Raw genomic sequence first — 20,943 nt, forward strand, 5'->3', positions numbered from 1 at the left:
TAAATTTACTGGCTGGAGCTCTGTGGAAATCAATGGTCCTCTGACTTTAAAGCTGCAAAACTCTTTTCTTCTCGACGAAAAACCTCCTGAGCAGTTTTGTGGATTTAAAAAAAAAAACTCGTTTAGACAAACACATTTTCTCCTGTACCACATGATGGATATAAATTTATCGTGTCAATGTGTGTACTATAGTCTAAAACGAAAGAGATCCTCTCTTTTACCTTCAGATAAAACAAATGTCTGAATAGCAGTGTGGCCATTTCAGGGATGCAGACAAATTGCACTGTGATGTGAAACACTAATCCAATGCCATTAAAAGATTTTGCTTCCCTTATAAGGAAGGTACAAAAGTTGGGTTCAAAGCCATGGTTTCCTTAAGATAAAAAAAAAGGTTTTGATTTGTGCACCACCTAAAAATTTAGCACTTTTTTATTTGAGAGCATGAGCTTTAGTCAGATGCTGAAATGGATTGAACAGAAGGAAGCATATTTTGAGTTGTGGTTGCTTGGATTGTAGAAGAAAACTTTGAGGTGGAATCTTCATCTGGTGATGTGTTTTCGTTCTTCCATCAAGTTTTTAAATGAGAGTGAAATCCATAGTTGAAACAAGTAGGCTTTGCACGTAGGTTTTTCTATTTTGTTTCAATTTCCCACCTAAATTGATTTGGTTAGGACAGGGGTGGCCAGCTCCCGAGAGACTGTGATCTACTTTCAGAATTAAAATCTGGCAATGATCTACCTCCGCTTTTTTTTTTAGGGAGAAGAAAAGCCCCGTTTTTGAGGGGTTCAGGTCTAAGTTGTTGAGCTTTTCTTAGATAGAAGGATAGCCCCGTTTTTATACAAATACTTTCTTAGGAGGGATGTTCTGTTTTTGGTGGGGGTTAAAGGCAAGGGTCAAAGGAAAAGTGTCACTCTCAATAATATAGCTTTGAATGAAAATAGCCACAGAGAGAAAGCTCCATCTTCCCTTCTACTGATCAGACAACAATGGAGGGCAGAGCAGGAGTCACTTTCAACGACGCTGAGGAAAGGGAGCCAGAGATCGACCCGCAATCTACCAAAACCTCGTGGGGATCTACCAGTAGCATGGCCAGGAAGGTTAAAGTGTTCATCTGTGGATTTGGTGGCGTTGTGGGTTAAACTACAGAGCCTAGGACTTGCCAGTCAGAAGGTCGGTGGTTCGAATCCCCACGATGGGGTGAGCTTCCGTTGCTCGGTCCCTGCTCCTGCCAACCTAGCAGTTCAAAAGCACGTCAAAGTGCAAGTAGATAAATAGGTACCACTCCAGCGGGAAGGTAAACGGCATTTCTGTGCGCTGCTCTGGTTTGCCAGAAGTGGCTTAGTCATGCTGTACGCCGGCTCCCTCGGTCAATAAAGCGAGACGGGCGCCGCAACCCCAGAGTCGGCCACAACTGGACCTAATGGTCAGTGGTCCCTTTACCTTTACTTATTCTTTTGGTCAGATTTAGGTTATACAGTGCTACCTTGGTTCTCAAACTTAATCCCTTCAACTCCCGAAACCGTTTGAAAACCAAGACGCGGCTTCTGATTGGCTGCAGGAGTTTCCTACACTCACGCTGCCTTGGATGTTTGGCTTCCGGAAAATTTTCGCAAACCGGAACACTTACTTCCGGGTTTGCGGCGTTCGGAAGCCGATTTATTTGACAACTAAGCCGTTCGGGAACCAAAGTACCACTGTAATCGACTGGCCAAAGATAAATCAGTTGACTGCCTATTACTTAATTGCAGTCAAATACTCAATTAAGCAAAGAATGCCAATGTTTATGTGGATCTTACTTACCCCTCCCCCTTCACGATGGTGCAAATGACTAACAAGGGCAACAATGACAGCAACACCAAATTTCTTCCATCGCCTACCTGCAATGATTGCCTATACCTCCCAAGTTGGAATGCAAAGCTGTCACTGGTGTGAAAGGTCTCTCCCTAGGGCAGCCTAGGTGAAAAACCAGTGAAAGTTGACTCAGACGCTGCTTAAATTTGGCTTGCTAACTAATTAGAACAGCTACCTTCAAGAGCCGACACACGTTTTTAATAGTTGGCGGTATTTTCTTCATTTCTGCTTTTCAATCTATTTTTTCCTTAATTCTAACTGTAGACTTAACTGGTGTTCAATGGAAAAAAGCCAAAGAGAAGAACTGTTCTGGGAATTGTTCATATTTATAGAAACCTTCTTAGCACCGTAAAAACTTTTGATGCATTGTAATGAATGATATAGAAAGTTTGTCTGATTGTTTCATGGTTTCTTAACTTGTTTTTATAAGTTAACATAACCACCCAAGTTGTGGATGACCAACTTTTTTTCTTCTAATAAAATTAACGCTTTAAGATGCAATCCTATATGCTTTTGCTTGGGACTGTTTCCTTGACCTTGGTGGAACTTCCGACTTAGAGTTCCTGGGCAATATTTCAAAAGAGACTAAAATCTTTATTGTCTTGTAAAATGCCAAACCTCAGCCAGATCTTCCTCTCCCTTAAGCAGGTTATGTCTGGCAGATGTTGGCAACTGCTGATAGTACTCAGTGTTGCATAAAACATCATGTTGAGTTGCAGGTGTAGGAATCTTGTGTGTCGTTGTATCGCTAAGACCTATAAGAAAGTAGCCAGTGTTATTCAAAGGGCATACAGGCTGCTTTGGTTTGTTGTAAGCCAGCGTTCAAAATTATCCGGGTGCCTGGTGCATTTTGCGACAGGCAACCCGCCTTTTGTGAGAAAGTGGAGATGTTTGGGGCCTAACATCATCTGGATGACATGGTTGCAATGCCTCGCCAGTCAGCTGGTCTGCAGGGCAGCGTGGCACCAAAATATCAGAGTTGGGCTACCTTCCCAGGTTAGTGAGCCCCATCTGCCCCTCCCTTCCCTCTTTGACATGTGCAGAAAACCGCCTTCTTGGCCATTGGACCCACTAAATAATAATTTATTATTTATACCCCCGCCCATTTGGCTGGGTTTCCCCATCCACTCTGGGCGGCTCCCAACAGAATATTAAAAACACGACCAAACACCAGACATTAAAAACCTCCCTAAACGGGGCTGCCTTCTAAAAGTCAGATACAGTGGTACCTTGGGTTACATATGCTTCAGGTTACATACGCTTCAGGTTACAGACTCCGCTAACCCAGAAATAGTACCTTGGGTTTGCTTCAGGATGAGAACAGAAACTTTGCTTCAGGATGAGAACAGAAATCGCACGGCGGCAGCAGGAGGCCCCATTAGCTAAAGTGGTGCTTCAGGTTAAGAACAGTTTCAGGTTAAGAACGGACCTCCGGAACGAATCAAGTACTTAACCCAATGTACCACTGTAGTTGTTTATTTCCTTGACATCTGATGAGAGAGTGTTCCACAGGGCGGGCGCCGCTACCAAGAAGGCCCTCTGTAATAACGCCAATGGCAAAAGATGAGGACTTAAGCTGGCACTGACCCATGCAACATGCCTCAGATCACCTGGCTCACATAGCACTAGAGTGGTTCATGCTTTTCAAGAAGAAGAATAAAAAAGTCTTGCTGTTTTTTTAAAAAAGTGACTAGATATTTTGTTTTGGCGCCTGCAAAACGTCAGGAGCCATGTGGTGAATAGCTTTTCTATCTCAGTTTCTAACGCTTGACTGTTGTAAGGTCTTCTGTCCCTCGAGTGGGAATGCAGAACCTCCAACATAATAAGGTCTGCCAGCTGATGTCATATATGATGGGACAGGCAATAGTGGGGCTTGCATGGAAGGCAGTCAGCTGACTCGCAGTGCTTGGGAAGCGCTGTGCCCACAATTGCCAAGCCCTGTGCGTAATAATAATAATATTTCCCCAGCCACTCTGGGTGGCTTCCAACAAGAGATAAAAATACATTAAAACATCAGTCATTAAAAACGTCCCTAAACAGGGCTTCAGATGCCTTCTAAAAATCAGTTAGTTGTTTAACTCCTTGACATCTGATGGGAGGGCGTTCCACAGGGCGGGCGCCACTACCAAGAAGGCCCTCTGCCTGGTTCCCTGTAACCTCACTTCTCACAGTAAGGGAACCGCCAGAAGGCCCTTGGCGCTGGACCTCAGTGTTTGGACAGAACGATGGGGGTGGAGATGCTCCTTCAGGTATACTGGGCCGAGGCCATATACCCAAGGCCCAGCAAACAACTGTTTGTCTGGTCTTGTGGAGTGCTGTGCCTGACGTGGCAAGTTCTGAGGTTTGCGGGCTATGCCTTTGAGTGAACTGGTTGATTGAAAATTGTGTGGGCAAAATAGAAGTTTTTGGCAATATCTCTGGATACACTATAAACTGGTCCAAATCGGGAGTTGATGTTAATAGGAAACAACTTTTTGGTTCAAACATTTAAACAATACCAGGTTTATATTTGCAGTGGCAACATTAAATATCTAGGCGTGTTAATGCCACGAGACTTATCTAAATTAGTGTCATGAAACGTCAACAAAATATATCATGAGGTATCAATAGATTGACAGATGGGAGTCATTGAACCTGACCATGTGGGGAAAAGCCAATGCTCTTAAAATGAATGTGATACCTAGACTAGTTTATATTTTATCCCTCTTATATCTTAAGAGGAATTCCAGTTCACATACCGAGCAAATATTTTCGCAAAATTAAATCTTTGTTTAGAAAATGCCTTTGGGGCTCTTCAATTCCAAGAATATCTAGGCAAAAAATGCAAATACCGATAAAAGGAGGAGCATTTGGCTGATTGAGAATTGGGTGGGCAAAATTAGTTACCGTATTTTTTGCACCATAACACTCACTTTTTTCCTCCTAAAAAGTAAGGGGAAATGTCTGTGCGTGTTATGGAGGGAATGCCTACGGGTGGCATGCCTACGGATTTTCCTCCTCTACAAACTACATGCGTGTTATGGTCGGGTGCGTGTTATAGAGCGAAAAATACGGTACTTAAGTCCTTGTGACATCAAGTATGTGGCAGGAGGGTGGCCCCACACATCAATCAGGCTTTGCCCAGGTGGATCTGCCAGCCAGATCCAGATTCCCCACCTCTGCTCTGGATATTGGGTGTCTGCAATCATTTGATTCCTATAGAGATGTTCCTTGGTGACTGACTGACTGTCTAAAACAGGACTGTGGCCCTCCAGATGTTACTAAACTACAACTCCCATAACTCCTGATTATTGGCCATGCTGACTAGGGCTGATGGTAGTCTGAAGGGCCACAGGTTCCCCAGTCCTGGTCTAAAGGCTATTGTGAGTGTTTCACCCACTGCTTCACTCATGAGTGCCATCACTCATAATGATCGCCTTTGGGCTGATCAAGGACTGCAGTAACAAGATAAATCATCACCATCATCAGTAAGTTTATTGTACTAGCCGAAGGGTGTGACAATTTCATAACAGTTTGCCGGATTACAAACCATAATTAAAACATACACCAATAATATATCAGTGATAAGAAGAAAGAGAAATCCAAAAGACCGTCACCCCAGCTGGTAAGAATTCAGTATCAACAACCTTGTATTTTTTTTATTCTTAACTATTTTTGGAGGTAGTGGAGCTTGTTTTTTGTGTGTCCTGTGTATAGCACTCTAGAGCCCCACAGACATCACTTGCACTCCATTTTTAAAACTATAAATGCTACGGTTATTTATAAAACAACCCCACCACCAACATCTTATCAGCCAGTTGTGAGGTGCAGAATTTCACTGGTAAGAGCAGTGAAATGCGTTTAACCGGCTCGTGTTTTATTTGAAAAAAGTACCCTCCATATTATAGCATTTAGTTTGTCACATGACTGGATTACTTGTGGGCTTATGGCAGGAGTGACAAACCTCTGGGCCGCAAGCCACACTTGGTCCGTCAGGGGGAACAGTTTGGCCCCCAATGCCGTTTCCCTCAAGCTGTGTCCACCCACTCCTCAGCTGACATCACTGGTGATATCATCTGATGTGTGGGAGGTTAAGGTTTAATCCTGCATTGGCCAGTAGAGAACAAGATCACGTAGCCAAGGCAGCAGGATTTAGTCCCCGCTCATCAGCTGTGGGGGGATTGAAGCTGTGCAAAAGCACCTTTTGAAGCAGCTCTCTTGTGTGAGCTACTTCAAAGATGCTTTTGCAATGTTCTAAGATGGCTTCTGTGAGACATGCAAAACGTGTGCGATTCCACCAGATGGGTGCACCTAACCACCTGTCAGATTTGCCTTGCGGAGCCGGAAAGGATTCTCTACCATCTATTTATGGCATTGTAAGTCTAAGCTGGTGGTAGTTCAATTTCCATCTCCTTTCCTTTTTTTGAGGCACCAATCAACCTACAAGAGTTTTGCATTAATAATAATAATAATAATAATAATAATAATAATAATAATAATAATAATAAATTTATTTATATCCCGCCCTCCCCAGCCGAAGCCGGGCTCAGGGCGGCTAACAACAATAAAACAATAAAACAGTACAACAGTATAACACAACACTCTAAAATCATTCATTATAAAATTAATTCAAATCAAACCAATGGCAACCATTGGGCCACAGCTCCGCGAAGATTGCCAAAGGAGGGAGTCAGGCTGTGCCCTGGCCAAAAGCCTGGTGGAACAGCTCTGTCTTGCAGGCCCTGCGGAAAGATGTCAAGTCCCGCAGGGCCCTAGTAACTGTATGCATTACTCTGGTATAAGATCTAATGTAAATGAAACTAGATCACATTCTTGTTATATATTTGAATGTTGTGGCTCTTAATAGAATGAGTCAGATCTATGGTTTGATTATTTGTGGTACTAGTTTCGTCCTTTCATGGCAGCATGTGAAAACCAAATCTTCCTTACTCAAGGAAGCAATAAAATCTATCTGACCTAAACAGATTCTTTGTTTTTGTATGGATTTGTGTTCTGATGAGAGATTTTTAAAAGATAGGATACGAAATGCCCTGACATACTGAAATAAAAGTATGTGATTTTAAATCAACAACCATAATGTGTGTGTGTGTTTAAGATGCGTTGCATCCACGGAGAAAGGAGATATGTAATTAGTCTGACCTAAAAAGGATGTATGTCAGTGAATAGGACTAAATCTTATATCCACTTTTTCATATTGAGACAATACCTTCATTTGGAGGTGAATCCCACTGATTTAAATGTTGTTTTATGATTGCAGGCAATGGAGGATATGCAGAAATAAGATCTGCCCAAGGCAGCAGAATTTAGTCCCCGCTTGTCAGCTTTGAGGGAATTGAAGCTGTGCAAAAGCACCTTTTGAAGCAGCTCTCTTGTGTGAGCTACTTCAAAGATCCTTTTGCAGTGTTCTAAGACAGCTTCTGCTGGGTAAGCAAGAGTTTTGCCATAGTGTTAATTCATATGAAATCCATTCTTTCTGAAGTTCTCAGTGTTCAGAGACTTTTATAATACCTGCTTGATTCTCCAAATCTTATCTTCTTGTAGACTGACAGAACAATATGTAGCGAATGTCAGCATAAGCCACCACATTCTCACTTCATTTAGCTTTTGTTCCTGATGCGAAGATTCATTCCAAGGTCTTTGTAGTCCCTGAGAGGAATTCATGGCTGTTGGTCTTGAGTGTGGCACTTTGGAAATTGTGAAGAGGGGAAAGAATATTGGGCTCAGCCTTGGCTAATGTAATTTCTTTATGTTGCAGTGGGACAAGGTTTCGGGCTTCTGGGTCCGTAAAATTTAGAATCCTCTAGCTCTGTGCATTGCTGCATGTACATAGGCATTTGACGTGTTGAATATTATAAAGTGTAAAGAGGGGCGGATGACTTTGTCACAGGGCAGGGGGATTTGATTTAAATCCAATTGATCCAATCTAATCAGTAAGACTTTATTTAAATCGTGTGGTTTTTTACAGAAAGACTCATTATTAATATTTACAACCAGATGAAGGTTTCCGATTGTGCAAATGAAATAGAACTGATAGTTAATTCTACAGATGGGGCATTAGCGTGTGAAAACAGTCCCGATCCAATGATCCCCAGATGGTGGAGGTGTCAGGCGCCATCCGGACGCCCAGGTATCTTCACTTAGTCGCAAGTGGTCATAAGCCAAGTGCAAAATTTCGCCTGGTGCCTGGAGGTCTCCACTTTACAGTGGTATGGAGAACTGCTGTCTTTCTGGGGTCACCCACCTTGGGAAATCATCTCCCCCTAGAGATCAGGTGGGCACCAGCAGCTGGGTGCTTCTGCCAGCCATTAAAAGCATTCCTCTTTACCCTAAGCTTTTCCCGGTTATTAATCCCTGCTCCTGCCATCTCTGGCTACTAAAACCTCACTGTTTTATTGATAAGACTTTTCTTGTTATATTTTGGTATACAGTTGTACCTTGGAAGTCAAACAGAATACGTTCCGGAAGTCCGTTCGACTTCCAAAACATTTGAGAACCAAATCGCGGCTTCAATCAGAAGCCGCAAAAGCCCCGTCGTACATTCTGCTTCCAAAAGAATGTTCGGAAACAGGAACACTCACTTCTGGGAGCCGATTTGTTTGGGAGCCAAGGCGTTCAAGATCCAAGGTACGACTGTACAGAGGTACCTCTACTTACGTTCACCTCTGGTTCTGTATCCTTCAGGATACGCACGTGGCAAACTCAGAAGTATTTTTCCGGGTTTCGCCGCATGCGCAGAAGCACTCTACGCGCCGTGCACATGCGCAGAAGTGCTCCACACGCTGTGCGCTTGCGCAGAAGTGCTAAACCATGCCACGTGCATGCACAGAAGCAGCACCTCCAGATATGCACACCTCAGGATCCAACCAGAGCTCTGGAACGGATCCTGTGCGCAACCAGAGGTACCACTGTACATTGTTGTTCTCTTCTGTCAACCACCTTGGTATACTGTTGAAATGAAAGGGCCATATCATTTTAATAGCCAGCAATGAAATAAACCTCAGCATCTATCATATCTGACAGGCGTGGCCAACTCCTGAGAGACTGCGATCTACTTTCAAAGTTAAAATCTGGCAGTGATTCAAAGTTGTTGACCTTTTTTTTTTAGGGGAGGGGAAATGCCCCGTTTCTTAGGGGGTCAGGGAATTTTCGGCAGCTCTTCTGAGGGAGGAGGAACAGAAGCAGCCGCTAACTTTACGATTGCTGGCCAGATAACAGCATCCTTTTCTAAACTCAGGCTTTCCTTCTGTGACATTAGAGGCCAGCGCAGGGAGATAGGGCAGGGCCGGAAAGGGGCCAGCGATCGACCGCGATCTACAAAAACCTCGTAGAGATCAACCAGTAGATCGCGATCGACGTGTTGGACATCCCTGATATATGAGACCCCAGAGGAAAAATCGGCAGTCTTCCATTGGGATTTGTTTTTTAAAAAATACTCATTTATTTTGCTTGAGAGTTGCCTATCTGTGGAAGTTCAGTTATAACCTAGGCCTAGGAGATGTTGGCCTGAATAGCCTTGAGGAATTTTGCTCGCCTTATGGAGATACTTTGGACTTCCCTCAAAATTCCTCAGGTGTTTTACCTAACCAGGGAACCCCAAATCTGTTTTGAATTACTTCAGGTGAAATTTTGATGGCAACCCTAGTTGACACCCAGTTCTCTCTCATGCATGAGGTTACATAACATCAGGCAAATGTAGAGCATGTTGTGACTTGGAACTGGCAGCTATAGTGTCAGTCTTAATCCAGCGAGTGAATGCAGATAATATGTCAGGAGCCAGTCTGTGACATTATATTCTGTTTTTCATTCACAAAGAAGTGGTTAGATGGGGAAAGGTGGGGGAGATATATATATATATATATTCCCCAGTTGGGAATGTCATAACAGAAAGTGTACATCTGGCAACTTTCACTTCTCCATTTTTAATAATACAGGTTATATTGGCTTGGATCCAAAAGTTATATGCACACAGTGCAATGGGCGTTGTGTTAAAAGAATGAAAAATATGGCAGATAAGGAATATATAGGCCATAGCATATGAACTCTAGCAGCCCGTATAAAATCTTGCACAACACCTTGTGCAAATGGAAACTTAATCTGAATTTGGAGCGTTTTTCTCACGCAACATTCCTATTCCAGCTCACAAACAGCCCTCTCATAAGCAGAACAGGGAGTATGATAACTGGGCATCTTTAGACTCAAGCTGCTCCTCTTCCTTCTCGTTTTATCATAATCATCCATCCATCCATCCATCCATCACTGTCTTCTGAGGAGACGATGAAGGCTGAGGGTGAAGTCTCCCATTTCTATGGGAATCTCAGACCAGTAAAAACCTGCCTCTTGATGGATACGGATTGGTTTTTGGAACAGTAGCTCCATCTCTGATATAAATGGTCCGGGCAACCCATCAGAAACTTATTTAGAGGTTTGTTCCACCTGCTTAATGATTCTGAGCTCCCATTAGTCTGTTTAGGCCAGTGGTTTTCAACCAGTGTGCCGTGGCACCCTGGGATGCCTTGAATGATGGTCAGGGGTGCCATGGGCAACACTGGCCTCTGTCCCTCTTTCCTTCCCTCCTTCCTCTGATGCTCTTTTGCGCCTCTGCCTCCCAAAGGCTTGCACAGCTGTTTATTGCAGCAGCCCTGGCTACAAGCTCCGCAAGCGAACGGTGCCTCTGGGAGGCATCTGTCTTTGGGGCAGGGGTGGGGCAGACCAGAGACCAGTGTGTTTGGTTTGGGAGCTGCATGGTCAGGGGGAAAACAATGTTGTCCAGGGTTGTAAAGACTGCAGAGAGAATAATTGGCTGCACTCTCCCTAAAGATAAAGGGACCCCTGACCATTAGGTCCAGTCGTGGCCGACTCTGGGGTTGCGGCACTCATCTCGCTTTATTGGCCAAGGGAGCCGGTGTACAGCTTCCGGGTCATGTGGCCAGCATGACTAAGCCGCTTCTGGTGAACCAGAGCAGCGCATGGAAATGCCGCTTACCTTCCCGCTGAAGCGGTACCTATTTATCTACTTGCACTTTGAGGTGCTTTCGAACTGCTAGGTTGGCAGGAGCAGGGACCGAGCGACGGGACCTCACCTCGTTGCGGGGATTCGAACCGCCGACCTTCTCATCAGCAAGTCCTAGGCTCTGTGGTTTAACCCACAGCGCCACCCGCGTCCCTACCTTGGATCAAATCTATGCTTCCAGGTGCCATAAGCTTCAGAGCTGCAGAGATAGTGCAGGATAGTGCGCACCCCGGAAATGATCTCTTTCTGCTTCTGCCTTCTGGAAGAAGGTACAGGGTTATAAAGACTAGGACTAGCCGCCTGAGAAAGTTTCTATTCAAATGCGATTTTGGTTTTAAATGCAGTGTAAGGTAGCCTCTATGGGCGTATATTGTATTTAATTATGGGGTATCAGAGTTTTTTAGGGGGCTAAACAGGCTGGGATAGCAGGCTTGTTGGTTTCTGAATGTCTGCTGTAGATTTTCAGTTTCGTTGTTCTGTATGGGACAGTGACAATAAAGATTATCGTAGAGATGGCAGCAGCTGCTGCCCAAAGGACTCCCAAACGAGAGAAGGCTGAGGGAACCCTCCACAAGGGTGTCCCAAAAAAGGGGTGAGAGGCTGGCAGCTCTGCAGGCAAGGGGTGACGTAACTGGGCTCCTGAGCCCCACAGGGGTGCAGCAGAACGAATGTAGTTGGTTAAGGGAGCCGTGGATTCACCAAGGTTGAAAACCTCTGGTTTAGGCCACTTGGCCATTTTGTGCAAACACTATTAACTTGAGATGGTTCGCTCAGAAATAAAACCCAAGGTAGCAGCCTATTAAAGCTTCGCTGCAGAGGAAGCCAAATCTCCAGACACTCTGGGGGATTACATTACAGTGGTGCCTCGCAAGACGAAATTAATTCGTTCCGCGAGTTTTGTCGCCTTGCGATTTTTTTCGTCTTGCGAAGCACGGTGTCGGAAAAGTTTTGGAAAAGCTTCAAAAATCACCAAAGTCTTCAAAAACCTCAAAAAAGGCTACCACACCCCGTGCTATGAGTTGCTCCTCGAAGTCAAGTCGCAACTGTATTAACAGTATTAAGAAAAAGGAAAGAAACTTGCAAGACGTTTCCGTCTTGCGAAGCAAGCCCATAGGGAAAATCGTCTTGCGAAGCAGCTCAAAAAACAAAAAACCCTTTCGTTTTGCGAGTTTTCCATCTTGTGAGGCATTCGTCTTGCGAGGTACCACTGTAGATCACACCAAAATGTAGGAGTTTGTCATAGCAGTTCATCCCAGTGGGTGCTCACAGGGCGCAGTAAGGGATTGGCTACACAGCCAGCCCCCTGAGTCGACCTCAGGACCATTATTATTATTATTATTATTATTATTATTATTATTATTATTATTATTCAAGCAGAATCCCTGAGGTCTGCCTGAGTTCATTTTAAAAGCACGCATTGGTTTTAAACAAAATAGTTTGTCCCTGATCTAATAACTGTTTTTTAAAAGTACCAACTTACTTCCAAGGGAATTTAGGTAACTTCAAATTTGGGGGGGGGGAATCAAAGGTACCTAGCAGCATTTAAAAACTTGGTTGTTTTTCTTTTGCGGGGTGTGTGCGTATCTTTATAAAACTGTGGCAACTGTGTTGAGCGTGATGCCAGAAATCTGAAGAAAGCCCTCCAGATTTCTCTGTGAAACTCTATAATGTTGTTTATGTACATTGCAGCAGTAATGGGAGATACGTAGGGTTTCATGTTCCTCAAAAGAGTGATACAGCTAAGGCAACGAAGCATCCCTTGTCTTTTGTTTTCCAGCTCACAGTTAACGAAGCCGCTGCTCAATTGTGTGTGAAGGATAACGCACTGCTGACCCGGAGGGACGAACTCTTTGCACTGGCGCGACAAATATCCCGAGAAGTTACCTACAAATACACTTACCGGACTACCAAGTAAGCTGCTTTTTTGGGGGGGGAAAGGGAGGGGGAGATCCTAATTGCTTTAATGAGGTTTATTGTATCAGAAAACCTGTTTTTATTTTTCTTGTTCTGCAGTCAGGGTCATAGAATCATAGAAATCTAAAGTTGGAAGGGACTCTGTCATCTAGTCCAACCCCCAAGACCCTGAAATCAAGAGTCCCATTCCCTCCCTAACTCATAGTCCTGATCTGGCCCAATTGCCTTCTAAATCCGGCCTGCAGACAGTCCGGGAATCAGCGTGTTTTTACATGAGTAGAATGTGTGCTTTTATTTAAAATGCATCTCTGGGTTATTTGTGGGGCATAGGAATTCGTTCATGCCCCCCCAAAAAAATAGTCCGGCCCCCCCACCATGTCTGAGGGACAGTGGACTGGCCCCCTGCTGAAAAAGTTTGCTGACCCTGAATTGTGCACACCCCACCTATTGGGAGCCCATGAGTCTTGGCATTTCCACACCACATTTTTCCTAGTTGTTGCAGAAAATTTGTACTTTTCGTAGATCAGGTGGCTTCAACAGGGTTGAAGTTAAAAATCTGACCCCAACCCCGACACGCTAGCTTCCTTTGTACAGGGAGGTTTTTTTTATACAAAGAAGCATTTAAACATTCAAATCCTTCTTCACTGCCCATGATCTCTAATGGTAGTCCAGCAAGATTGAACCTTACGTCAGGTTCTTAAACTACAGGACATGCTTTGTGAACCTATCTGGAAATCGAGGCTTAAATGAGAAATTTCAGTTTTCTATCTCTCTGTTGCAGGCAAGGATTTTTCCATGGTGTTTCTTTTTCTGAAGATAAGTGTGCGCTACCTAGTAAAAACCAAACAAAATGTGTTTTCATCTCCTAGGTCTAAATGTGGAGAAAGGGATGAACTGTCACCAAAGAGAATTAAAATAGAGGTACTGTATTTTAACTTCTTCTGTTTAGTTGTAATTGCTAAAACCGACTTGCATAAGAGAGGAAAGAACCACTAAGGCTTCATTTGGTGAACGGCTATGTTCTGCCTCACTCTCCCATCTGAAAAAAAATCCCTTAAAATACAATGCGTTCTGAATAAATATGGTCCGGTTTATCAAAGGTTCTGTAGTAGTCACTTAAAATATGAGGGCAGTTGAAACAATATAGTGGAGCTTGTGAAGTTGTGAGTTGTGAGAGGAGAACTTGGCCAGTAATCAGGATAAAATATTTCTGTTTCATCTCCCCCTGCACTGCCCCAGTTTTATTTATTTATTGCTTTTAATGGGCAGTTTGAAATTGGTGTTCACCCTTTTCACAGCATTTCTACAGTGGAACAGGCTCAAGAAATTCCTGCATATATAGATTTTCTTTTACATTTAGTTATAGTAGCAGTAACACACACACAGCTGGCCTTTTGCACAGTTACACATGTTCTTCTCTGAAATAAGTAAAAGGAAAAAACCAGCCCATGAGGATGGGGGGGGGAGCTTCTCCCCAAAAAGCTTACGAAACCAGGATGTCTCTACTTAATTTTTTTTTCATTGAGAAGATCAGCATGTATTATTTCAGCAGAATACCGGGGGGAGAAAACACGATCTGTATTTAAATATTTCACTTTATAAATATCGGGCTCATTTTACTGGAGAATATTTTTAGGAGTGGAATTTCACTGATGTTACAGCCTCATCATAAGGCTCCTGTCTAGCTTCAGCTGTAGATCAGTTAATTGAAGCACAATCTTGTGCATGTTTGCTTATTCCCTTGTGTTAAATGGGGATTGCTGAATACAGCCTCAGTGCCATGCTAGATAAACACGGCATGTATCAGGCTAGGTTGTTGTTGTTATTAAAAATTGATTTCTATACTGCCCTTTATTAAAGATCTCAAGAGTGGTGTACAACATTAAAAATGTATTTTATGGAGCATAATAATAAAAACATAATTAAAAAGCATAGTAGTACAGTGGTACCTCGTAAGTTGAACAGAATCCATTCCGGAAGTGCGCTCACACTTCCCAAATGTTTGGAAGCTGCGTCGGAGGTGTGGGTTCCAAAGAACGTTCGCAAACTGGAACACTCAAGTCTACAGTACAGTGGTACCTCTGGTTGCGAACGGGATCTGTTCCGGAGCCCTGTTCGCAACCTGAGCAGAATGCAACCCATGTCTGCGTGGGTCGCGATTCGCCACTTCTGCACATGTGTGTGATGTCATTTTGAGTGCATGTGCATAGCTGTCAACCTTCCCTTTTTTGGTGGGAAATTGCCTTATTCCAGCACCGTTTCCCGCTGCTATCCCGGATTGTTAGATATCCCGTAGACTGTCCCTGGGACAGGCAAGGCTGCTGATCCCTTATTTTCAAATCTGAAAGTTGACAGCTATGCGCATGCCTGAGCGGCGAAACCCAGAAGTAGCGCATTCTGGTACTTCTGGGTTGCTGCGGGACGCAACCTCAAAAGATTTAACCCGAAGCGTCTTCAACCCGAGGTATGACTGTATTCTTGTATAGTATATAGTTTGCGTAGTATGCAGGATAATAATAAAAATAATCATAATAACAGTCCCCTTTCTTTAACAGACCATAGATTATTTAATGGCTGAAGGCCTCAGTAAAGAGGAATGTTTTGCCTAGGGCTTAAAGACATATAATGATGGCGCCAGGCGAGCCTCTCTGGGGAGAGCATTCAACAGACGAGGAGCCACCACAGAGAAGACCCGTTATGCTCATAGTAAACCTATTGAAATAAATTAAGCCTCACTTAAGTGTGACTGACATTGGATGTTGCCCTTCATTCCATCATGATCCTCTGTACCTCCATTTGAGGAGCACTGGCAACAATTTTCTGCACGTCTTGCTCAGTTAAACGTTCTGGGTCTTTTTGTGCGCTAGAGCATCGTTTGACCTAAACACAAATAGTTTTGTTAAGTAGGTGGAATTTTTATTTTATTTTGGGCTGTTTTCAGATACCTCCATAAACTGTGTTTCATTGTTCGGATCTTCCTAATGGAAGGAAATAACACGGAGAGACACTCCTGCCAGTTGCTCTGGAAGGTTCTTGTCCTGTCTAATGGATCTTGTTGCCATTAGGGAACCATTTCCTGATAGTCAGAAAAATGAACACATGTATACACACACTTTGGCTTATGGAGGTAATGACTAAACCTAGCAAAAACATGGAAATATATTCAGTATTTTTTCATTTGGTATTTTTTAAAAAATAGATCCAGTTTTAAATAATGTAGCTTGCAGACTAAGTAAATAGGCTGTCAATTTTACCATAATTTCCCTTCTGTGTTGAGGGATATGTGATGCAGCAGGCCAGTAGTTATTTGGATGCATATATTTCCCTGTAAAGGGGTGGTGCTGTGGGTTAAACCAAAGAGCCTAGGACTTGCCGATCAGAAGGATGGCGGTTCGAATCCCCGCGACGGGGTGAGCTCCCGTCGCTCGGCCCCTGCTCCTACCAACCTAGCAGTTAGAAAGCACATACAAGTAGATAAATAGGTACCACTCCAGCAGGAAGGCAGACGGTGTTTCTGTGCGCTGCTCTGGTTCGCCAGAAGCGGCTTAGTCATGCTGGCCACATGACCCGGAAGCTGTACGCCGGCTCCCTCGGCCAATAAAACGAGATGAGCGCTGCAACCCCAGAGTCGGCCACGACTGGACCTAATGGTCAGGGGTCACTTTACCTTTACCTTTAATTTCCCTATAAAGGAACGTTTCAGGAAATGGTCCCTTTGGATGCAAAAATTCCTTTGTACAATTCAATTTTTGTGTGTGTGTGCTACCCTGGGAAAATGTTGAGGGCACATTTTTATTCTGTAACTGCTTGTTTTGGGGTGGACTAAAAGTGAAGAGAAAGGGCGAGGGAATAATTAGCAACTTACATGTTCCTATAAAAGCCGGTGAGAATTTTGCAAGGGGACTTTGAAAGTCTCGTTACTTTTTGTGCAGCAGGAAAAGGAAGGTAATTGCTGCGATCCGTTCCTGTACGCATAGGCCTGTCCCAAAACTACACCCTAGTAAAAGAGTTAGGTTGCCAAATGCCAAACATCTACGTGTTTCATATATACTTGGATTGTACCTGGTGTTAGTCATACTCAGAGTAGGCCCATTGAAATTGATGGCTAGGAGTAACTTAAGCCCATTATTTCCTGTGGCTTGATTGTACAGTCGTACCTCGGAAGTCAAACGGAATCCGTTCCGGGAGTCCGTTCGACTTCCAAAACGTTCAGAAACCAAGGCGCGGCTTCCGATGGGCTGCAGGAAGCTTCAAGGGAAAGCAGAGCAATACGTATGGCAACAGCTTGGCTGCAGGAGTTGCTGGCAGGAGGCGTACAAGGCACCATCCAACAGTCTTAGGGACTCTACTCTGGATTTGTGTAGGATTTATTCCTTAGCCTTTTCTTCTCCTGAAGATCTCCTGCAAGGTAGCAGAGGTTTAGGTCCAGAGTTTTTTCCTTCTCCTAGATGGGCTAGGAACGCGGGTGGCGCTGTGGGTTAAACCACAGAGCCTAGGACTTGCCGATCAGAAGGTCGGTGGTTCAAATCCCCGCAACGGGGTGAGCTCCTGTTGCTCAGTCCCTGCTCCTGCCAACCTAGCAGTTCAAAAGCACGTCAAAGTGCAAGTAGATAAATAGGTACCGCTCCAGCGGGAAGGTAAACGGCGTTTCCATGCGCTGCTCTGGTTCGCCAGAAGCGGCTTAGTCATGCTGGCCACATGACCCGGAAGCTGTACGCTGGCTCCCTTGACCAATAAAGCGAGATGAGCGCCACAACCCCAGAGTCATCCAAGGCTGGACTTAACTGTCAGGGGTCCCTTTACCTTTACTAGGTGGGCCACCTTCCCAGGTTGACGAGCCCCATTTGCCCCTCACTTCCCTCTACAGCATGTACAGAGACTGCCTTCTTGACCATTGGACCAACTATTGATCTTGCCTGGACATCGTCCTCTTTCTATGTTCCTCCCGATGGAAACATGCAGATGGGGACAGATATACTCTGCTTTAAGTCGTTTACATACCGCCTTCTCTTGTGTATTATTGACTACAAAGCTCGATGACTAAGCTCTTTAGCAACGAAACATCGGATTACCAGAACGACGTCCAAGCACTGAACCAGTGATTTATATCACAAGTGGACTCTTTATTACTCCATTTGCAATTGTTCGAGATAATATCTATTTTGGAATGAGAAGGAATGAGCACTGAACCACTGATATATTACAAGCGAACTCTTTACTTACTGCGCTTGCTATTGTTTAAGAAAAAACCTATTTGGGAAAGAAACTACTTTTTGCCATTTTTATGGATGTTCAGTGTTTGTTTACAGATAGTTGCCTTGGTGATATTGTGCCGTTTGTTTGCTAAAGACAAGGGGAAATATGGTTTTCCTCATTGAGGCATAGTAACTTTTCAAGATTTCAGCCTGTCTGGCATTGTTCTTGCAAACACCTCCTGTACAGCGGCAGGTGGTGGTCCCCCCCCCCCCCGCTTTTAAAAAAAGCTTAAGTTCTGGAAGTGCTATACAGCTTGCTGAAGCATGAGCCAAAAACTTTTATAGATGGCTCCTTAACCCTTGAAAACTTACGTCAAACTATTTTTTCTCTTGGCACCTCATTTCTCCTGCTTAGACAAGGACAGAAACACAGGAGCCCAGATTGTCACTACAGTCATACCTTGCTTTTTGAACAGCCCAGTTCTCGAACGTTTCGGCTCCCGAACGCCGCAAACCCAGAAGTGACTGTTCCAGTTTGTGAACTACTTTTGGAAGTCAAACGTCCGACACGGCCTTCCGCGGCTTCCGATTGGCTGCAGGGTCTTCCTGCAGCCAATGGGAAGCTGCGCTTTGGTTTCCCAACGCTTTGGAAGTCGAATGGACTTCCGGAACGGATTCCATTTGACTTCCAAGGTATGACTGTACTGTTGATTCCCCTTCTGCCTTTCCACCGACGTCAGTGCGTGTAAAACACTGCCATTTTGATCTCGGGAGGCGTTTAACGCCTCTTTTCCGCAGGTGGAAATGATTGCACACACACGCACACCCTCGGGGTGTGATGTGAAATGGTTTTTCCCCAGTATAATAAAGAGGAGGGTTTTCCTCCCTCTCTCTCAGAGATGGAGGCGCCTGAGAGCAGGACTGCGTGGGCAAGCAAACCTACGGACGGCGTTGCAAACATCACCTCTGCAGGGGGAAGGAGTTTTGCATAAGCAACTCAAAAGAAAGAGGGTGGAGGGGTGTGTGTGTGTTCAGGCAAAGCATATCACAAATTACACCCGATTACCTGTGAAAGCCTCCCCCCTCCTTCCCTCATGTGACCTCTCCCTTTTCTCGATGGAGTGGGTGGGTAAGTTTGCAGGGAGAGGCGGGGGCGGAATCCCGGGAAAATGACAAGCGCTGGGAGCCGAGTGGGCGGGAGAAGGAATGCAGCAATTAGGTTCGGATTTGGGAGTAGCTATTAATGAGTTGCGGCGAGGTCCCTGAATGCCTTCTCACGTGCGACGAAACAAAAGCAATATTTTAGTTACATGAAGTTCCCACCCTCCCTCTTCAGCAGCTGCCTTGATCCGTGGGTGTGTGGGTGTGTGTAAGTGTGGACTTGATGTGGGTTTCCCCTCACTCCCCCCCCAAGTCCATGACACCGACAGCACACAAGGCTTTGTGTCTTTTTCCCAGAGGAAGCACAGCAAAATCACTGGCGGTTGAAAGAAAGCTCTTCTCCCTTCAGCGCTGTTATTTTGTGCAGAAAAGGGTGTGTGGCTAAGGGTTTCCCCCCACCCAAAAAAATACAGGATTGAGAGTTGGCAGGGCATGTGAGACAGACAACAGAGTCATTACAGTCCTATGGACTAAGCAGTACAAAGGCATCCTGCCGCCGAATAGCACATCCGTAAGCGGAGGTGGCGGGAAGATGGATGAGAGGGCGAAACTTGAAAGATTCAGTGGGAGTAAGAGACCTAGAGGGAAATGGAAGGGGTGGGTGGGTAGCTGGGAGGGCTGGAGGGAGGGGGGAAGAGGTTCGGCGTTCATGTCAGCATGAGTTATAAGGTGGGAGAGAAAGAACGAGGGGAAAAGAACGAGGGTATGCCCACGCCACTGCCAAGCAGGGTTGAAAAGCAAGAGGGTGTGGGATTTCTTTCTCTCCCCGAAGATCACAAAGAACAGAAGCGGTGCAATCTGGTGTTCGTGTAGGAGAAGTGTTTGGCGGAGGGGAAGAAAGCGCCTGTGGGGCTTGGGAACATCTGCTCAAAGAAATCGCTTTAAGAACAGCCAAGTTGGAAGGGAGCACGCTGGGTGTGTTTGATAGAGCAGGCCACAGAGAGCAACAGGGAGAAAGGAACATTTGGCTATCAAGACACTCTTCACCTCCTGCTTCTTCCGTTAGGGTTCCTTTTCATAGATTTTAAAATATTTTTTTAAAAAATCAATTTTATTAAAGGTTTTCAACATATAATACAGTCATGCCTTGGATCTCAAACGCCTTGGCTCCTGAACAGGTCGGCTCCCAAACAATCGAAACCCAGAAGTGAGCCAGTTTACGAACGTTCTTTGGAAACTGAATGTCCAGCGGGGCTTCCGATTGGCTGCAGGAGCTTCCTGCAGCCAATCGGAAGCCGCGCTTCGGTTTCTGAACATTTTGGAAGTCAAACAGACTTCTGGAACGGATTCTGTTCGACTTCCAAGGCACGACTGTACAACATTAAAAACAACAACAAGCAAAGCTAATACCTTAAAAGATCAAAATAATAAAAAGGAAAAGAAAAGGGAGAGTGAGAAACCACACCCAAACAAACACAACATTGTATATTCTATCAACCTATCTTCAGTTCACAAACATGAGATCCACGTCTTCCCTGCTCCCATCTTTCTCAGCCTCATGCCTGAGAAAAACCACTCTGTCTCTCACACAGATATTTTCTATCCATCTTCTCTCTGAATTCATCTTCATATCATCTTCATATCATATTTATAAGAAATATTATTTAATATTAATTTTAAAAACCTATCAAAAACTTAATAAGAAAGAGAAAAAAATAGGTACTCTCTCTTTTTTTAAAAAAAAAAACATACAGTGGTGCCCTGCAAGATGAATGCCTCGCAAGACGAAAAACTCGCTAGACGAAAGGGTTTTTCGGTTTTGTGTTGCTTCGCTAGACGAATTTCCCTATGGGCTTGCTTCGCAAGACGAAA

General features: G+C 44.5%; 1 protein-coding gene across 1 annotated transcript in view; it reads left to right on the top strand.

Annotated features, from left to right (window-relative positions):
* The window catches only part of NAB1 (NGFI-A binding protein 1), a 51,218-nt gene that overhangs the window by 15,984 nt on the left and 14,291 nt on the right, over positions 1 to 20,943 (top strand). Inside the window, exons 3-4 of the mRNA XM_082196571.1 lie at positions 12,639 to 12,772; positions 13,645 to 13,696. Coding sequence (XP_082052697.1) covers positions 12,639 to 12,772; positions 13,645 to 13,696 — 186 coding nt within the window. The remainder of the gene's footprint in view (positions 1 to 12,638; positions 12,773 to 13,644; positions 13,697 to 20,943) is intronic.

Source organism: Podarcis vaucheri (assembly GCF_965113315.1).
Source record: "Podarcis vaucheri genome assembly, chromosome: 1".
NCBI lineage: Eukaryota > Metazoa > Chordata > Lepidosauria > Squamata > Lacertidae > Podarcis > Podarcis vaucheri.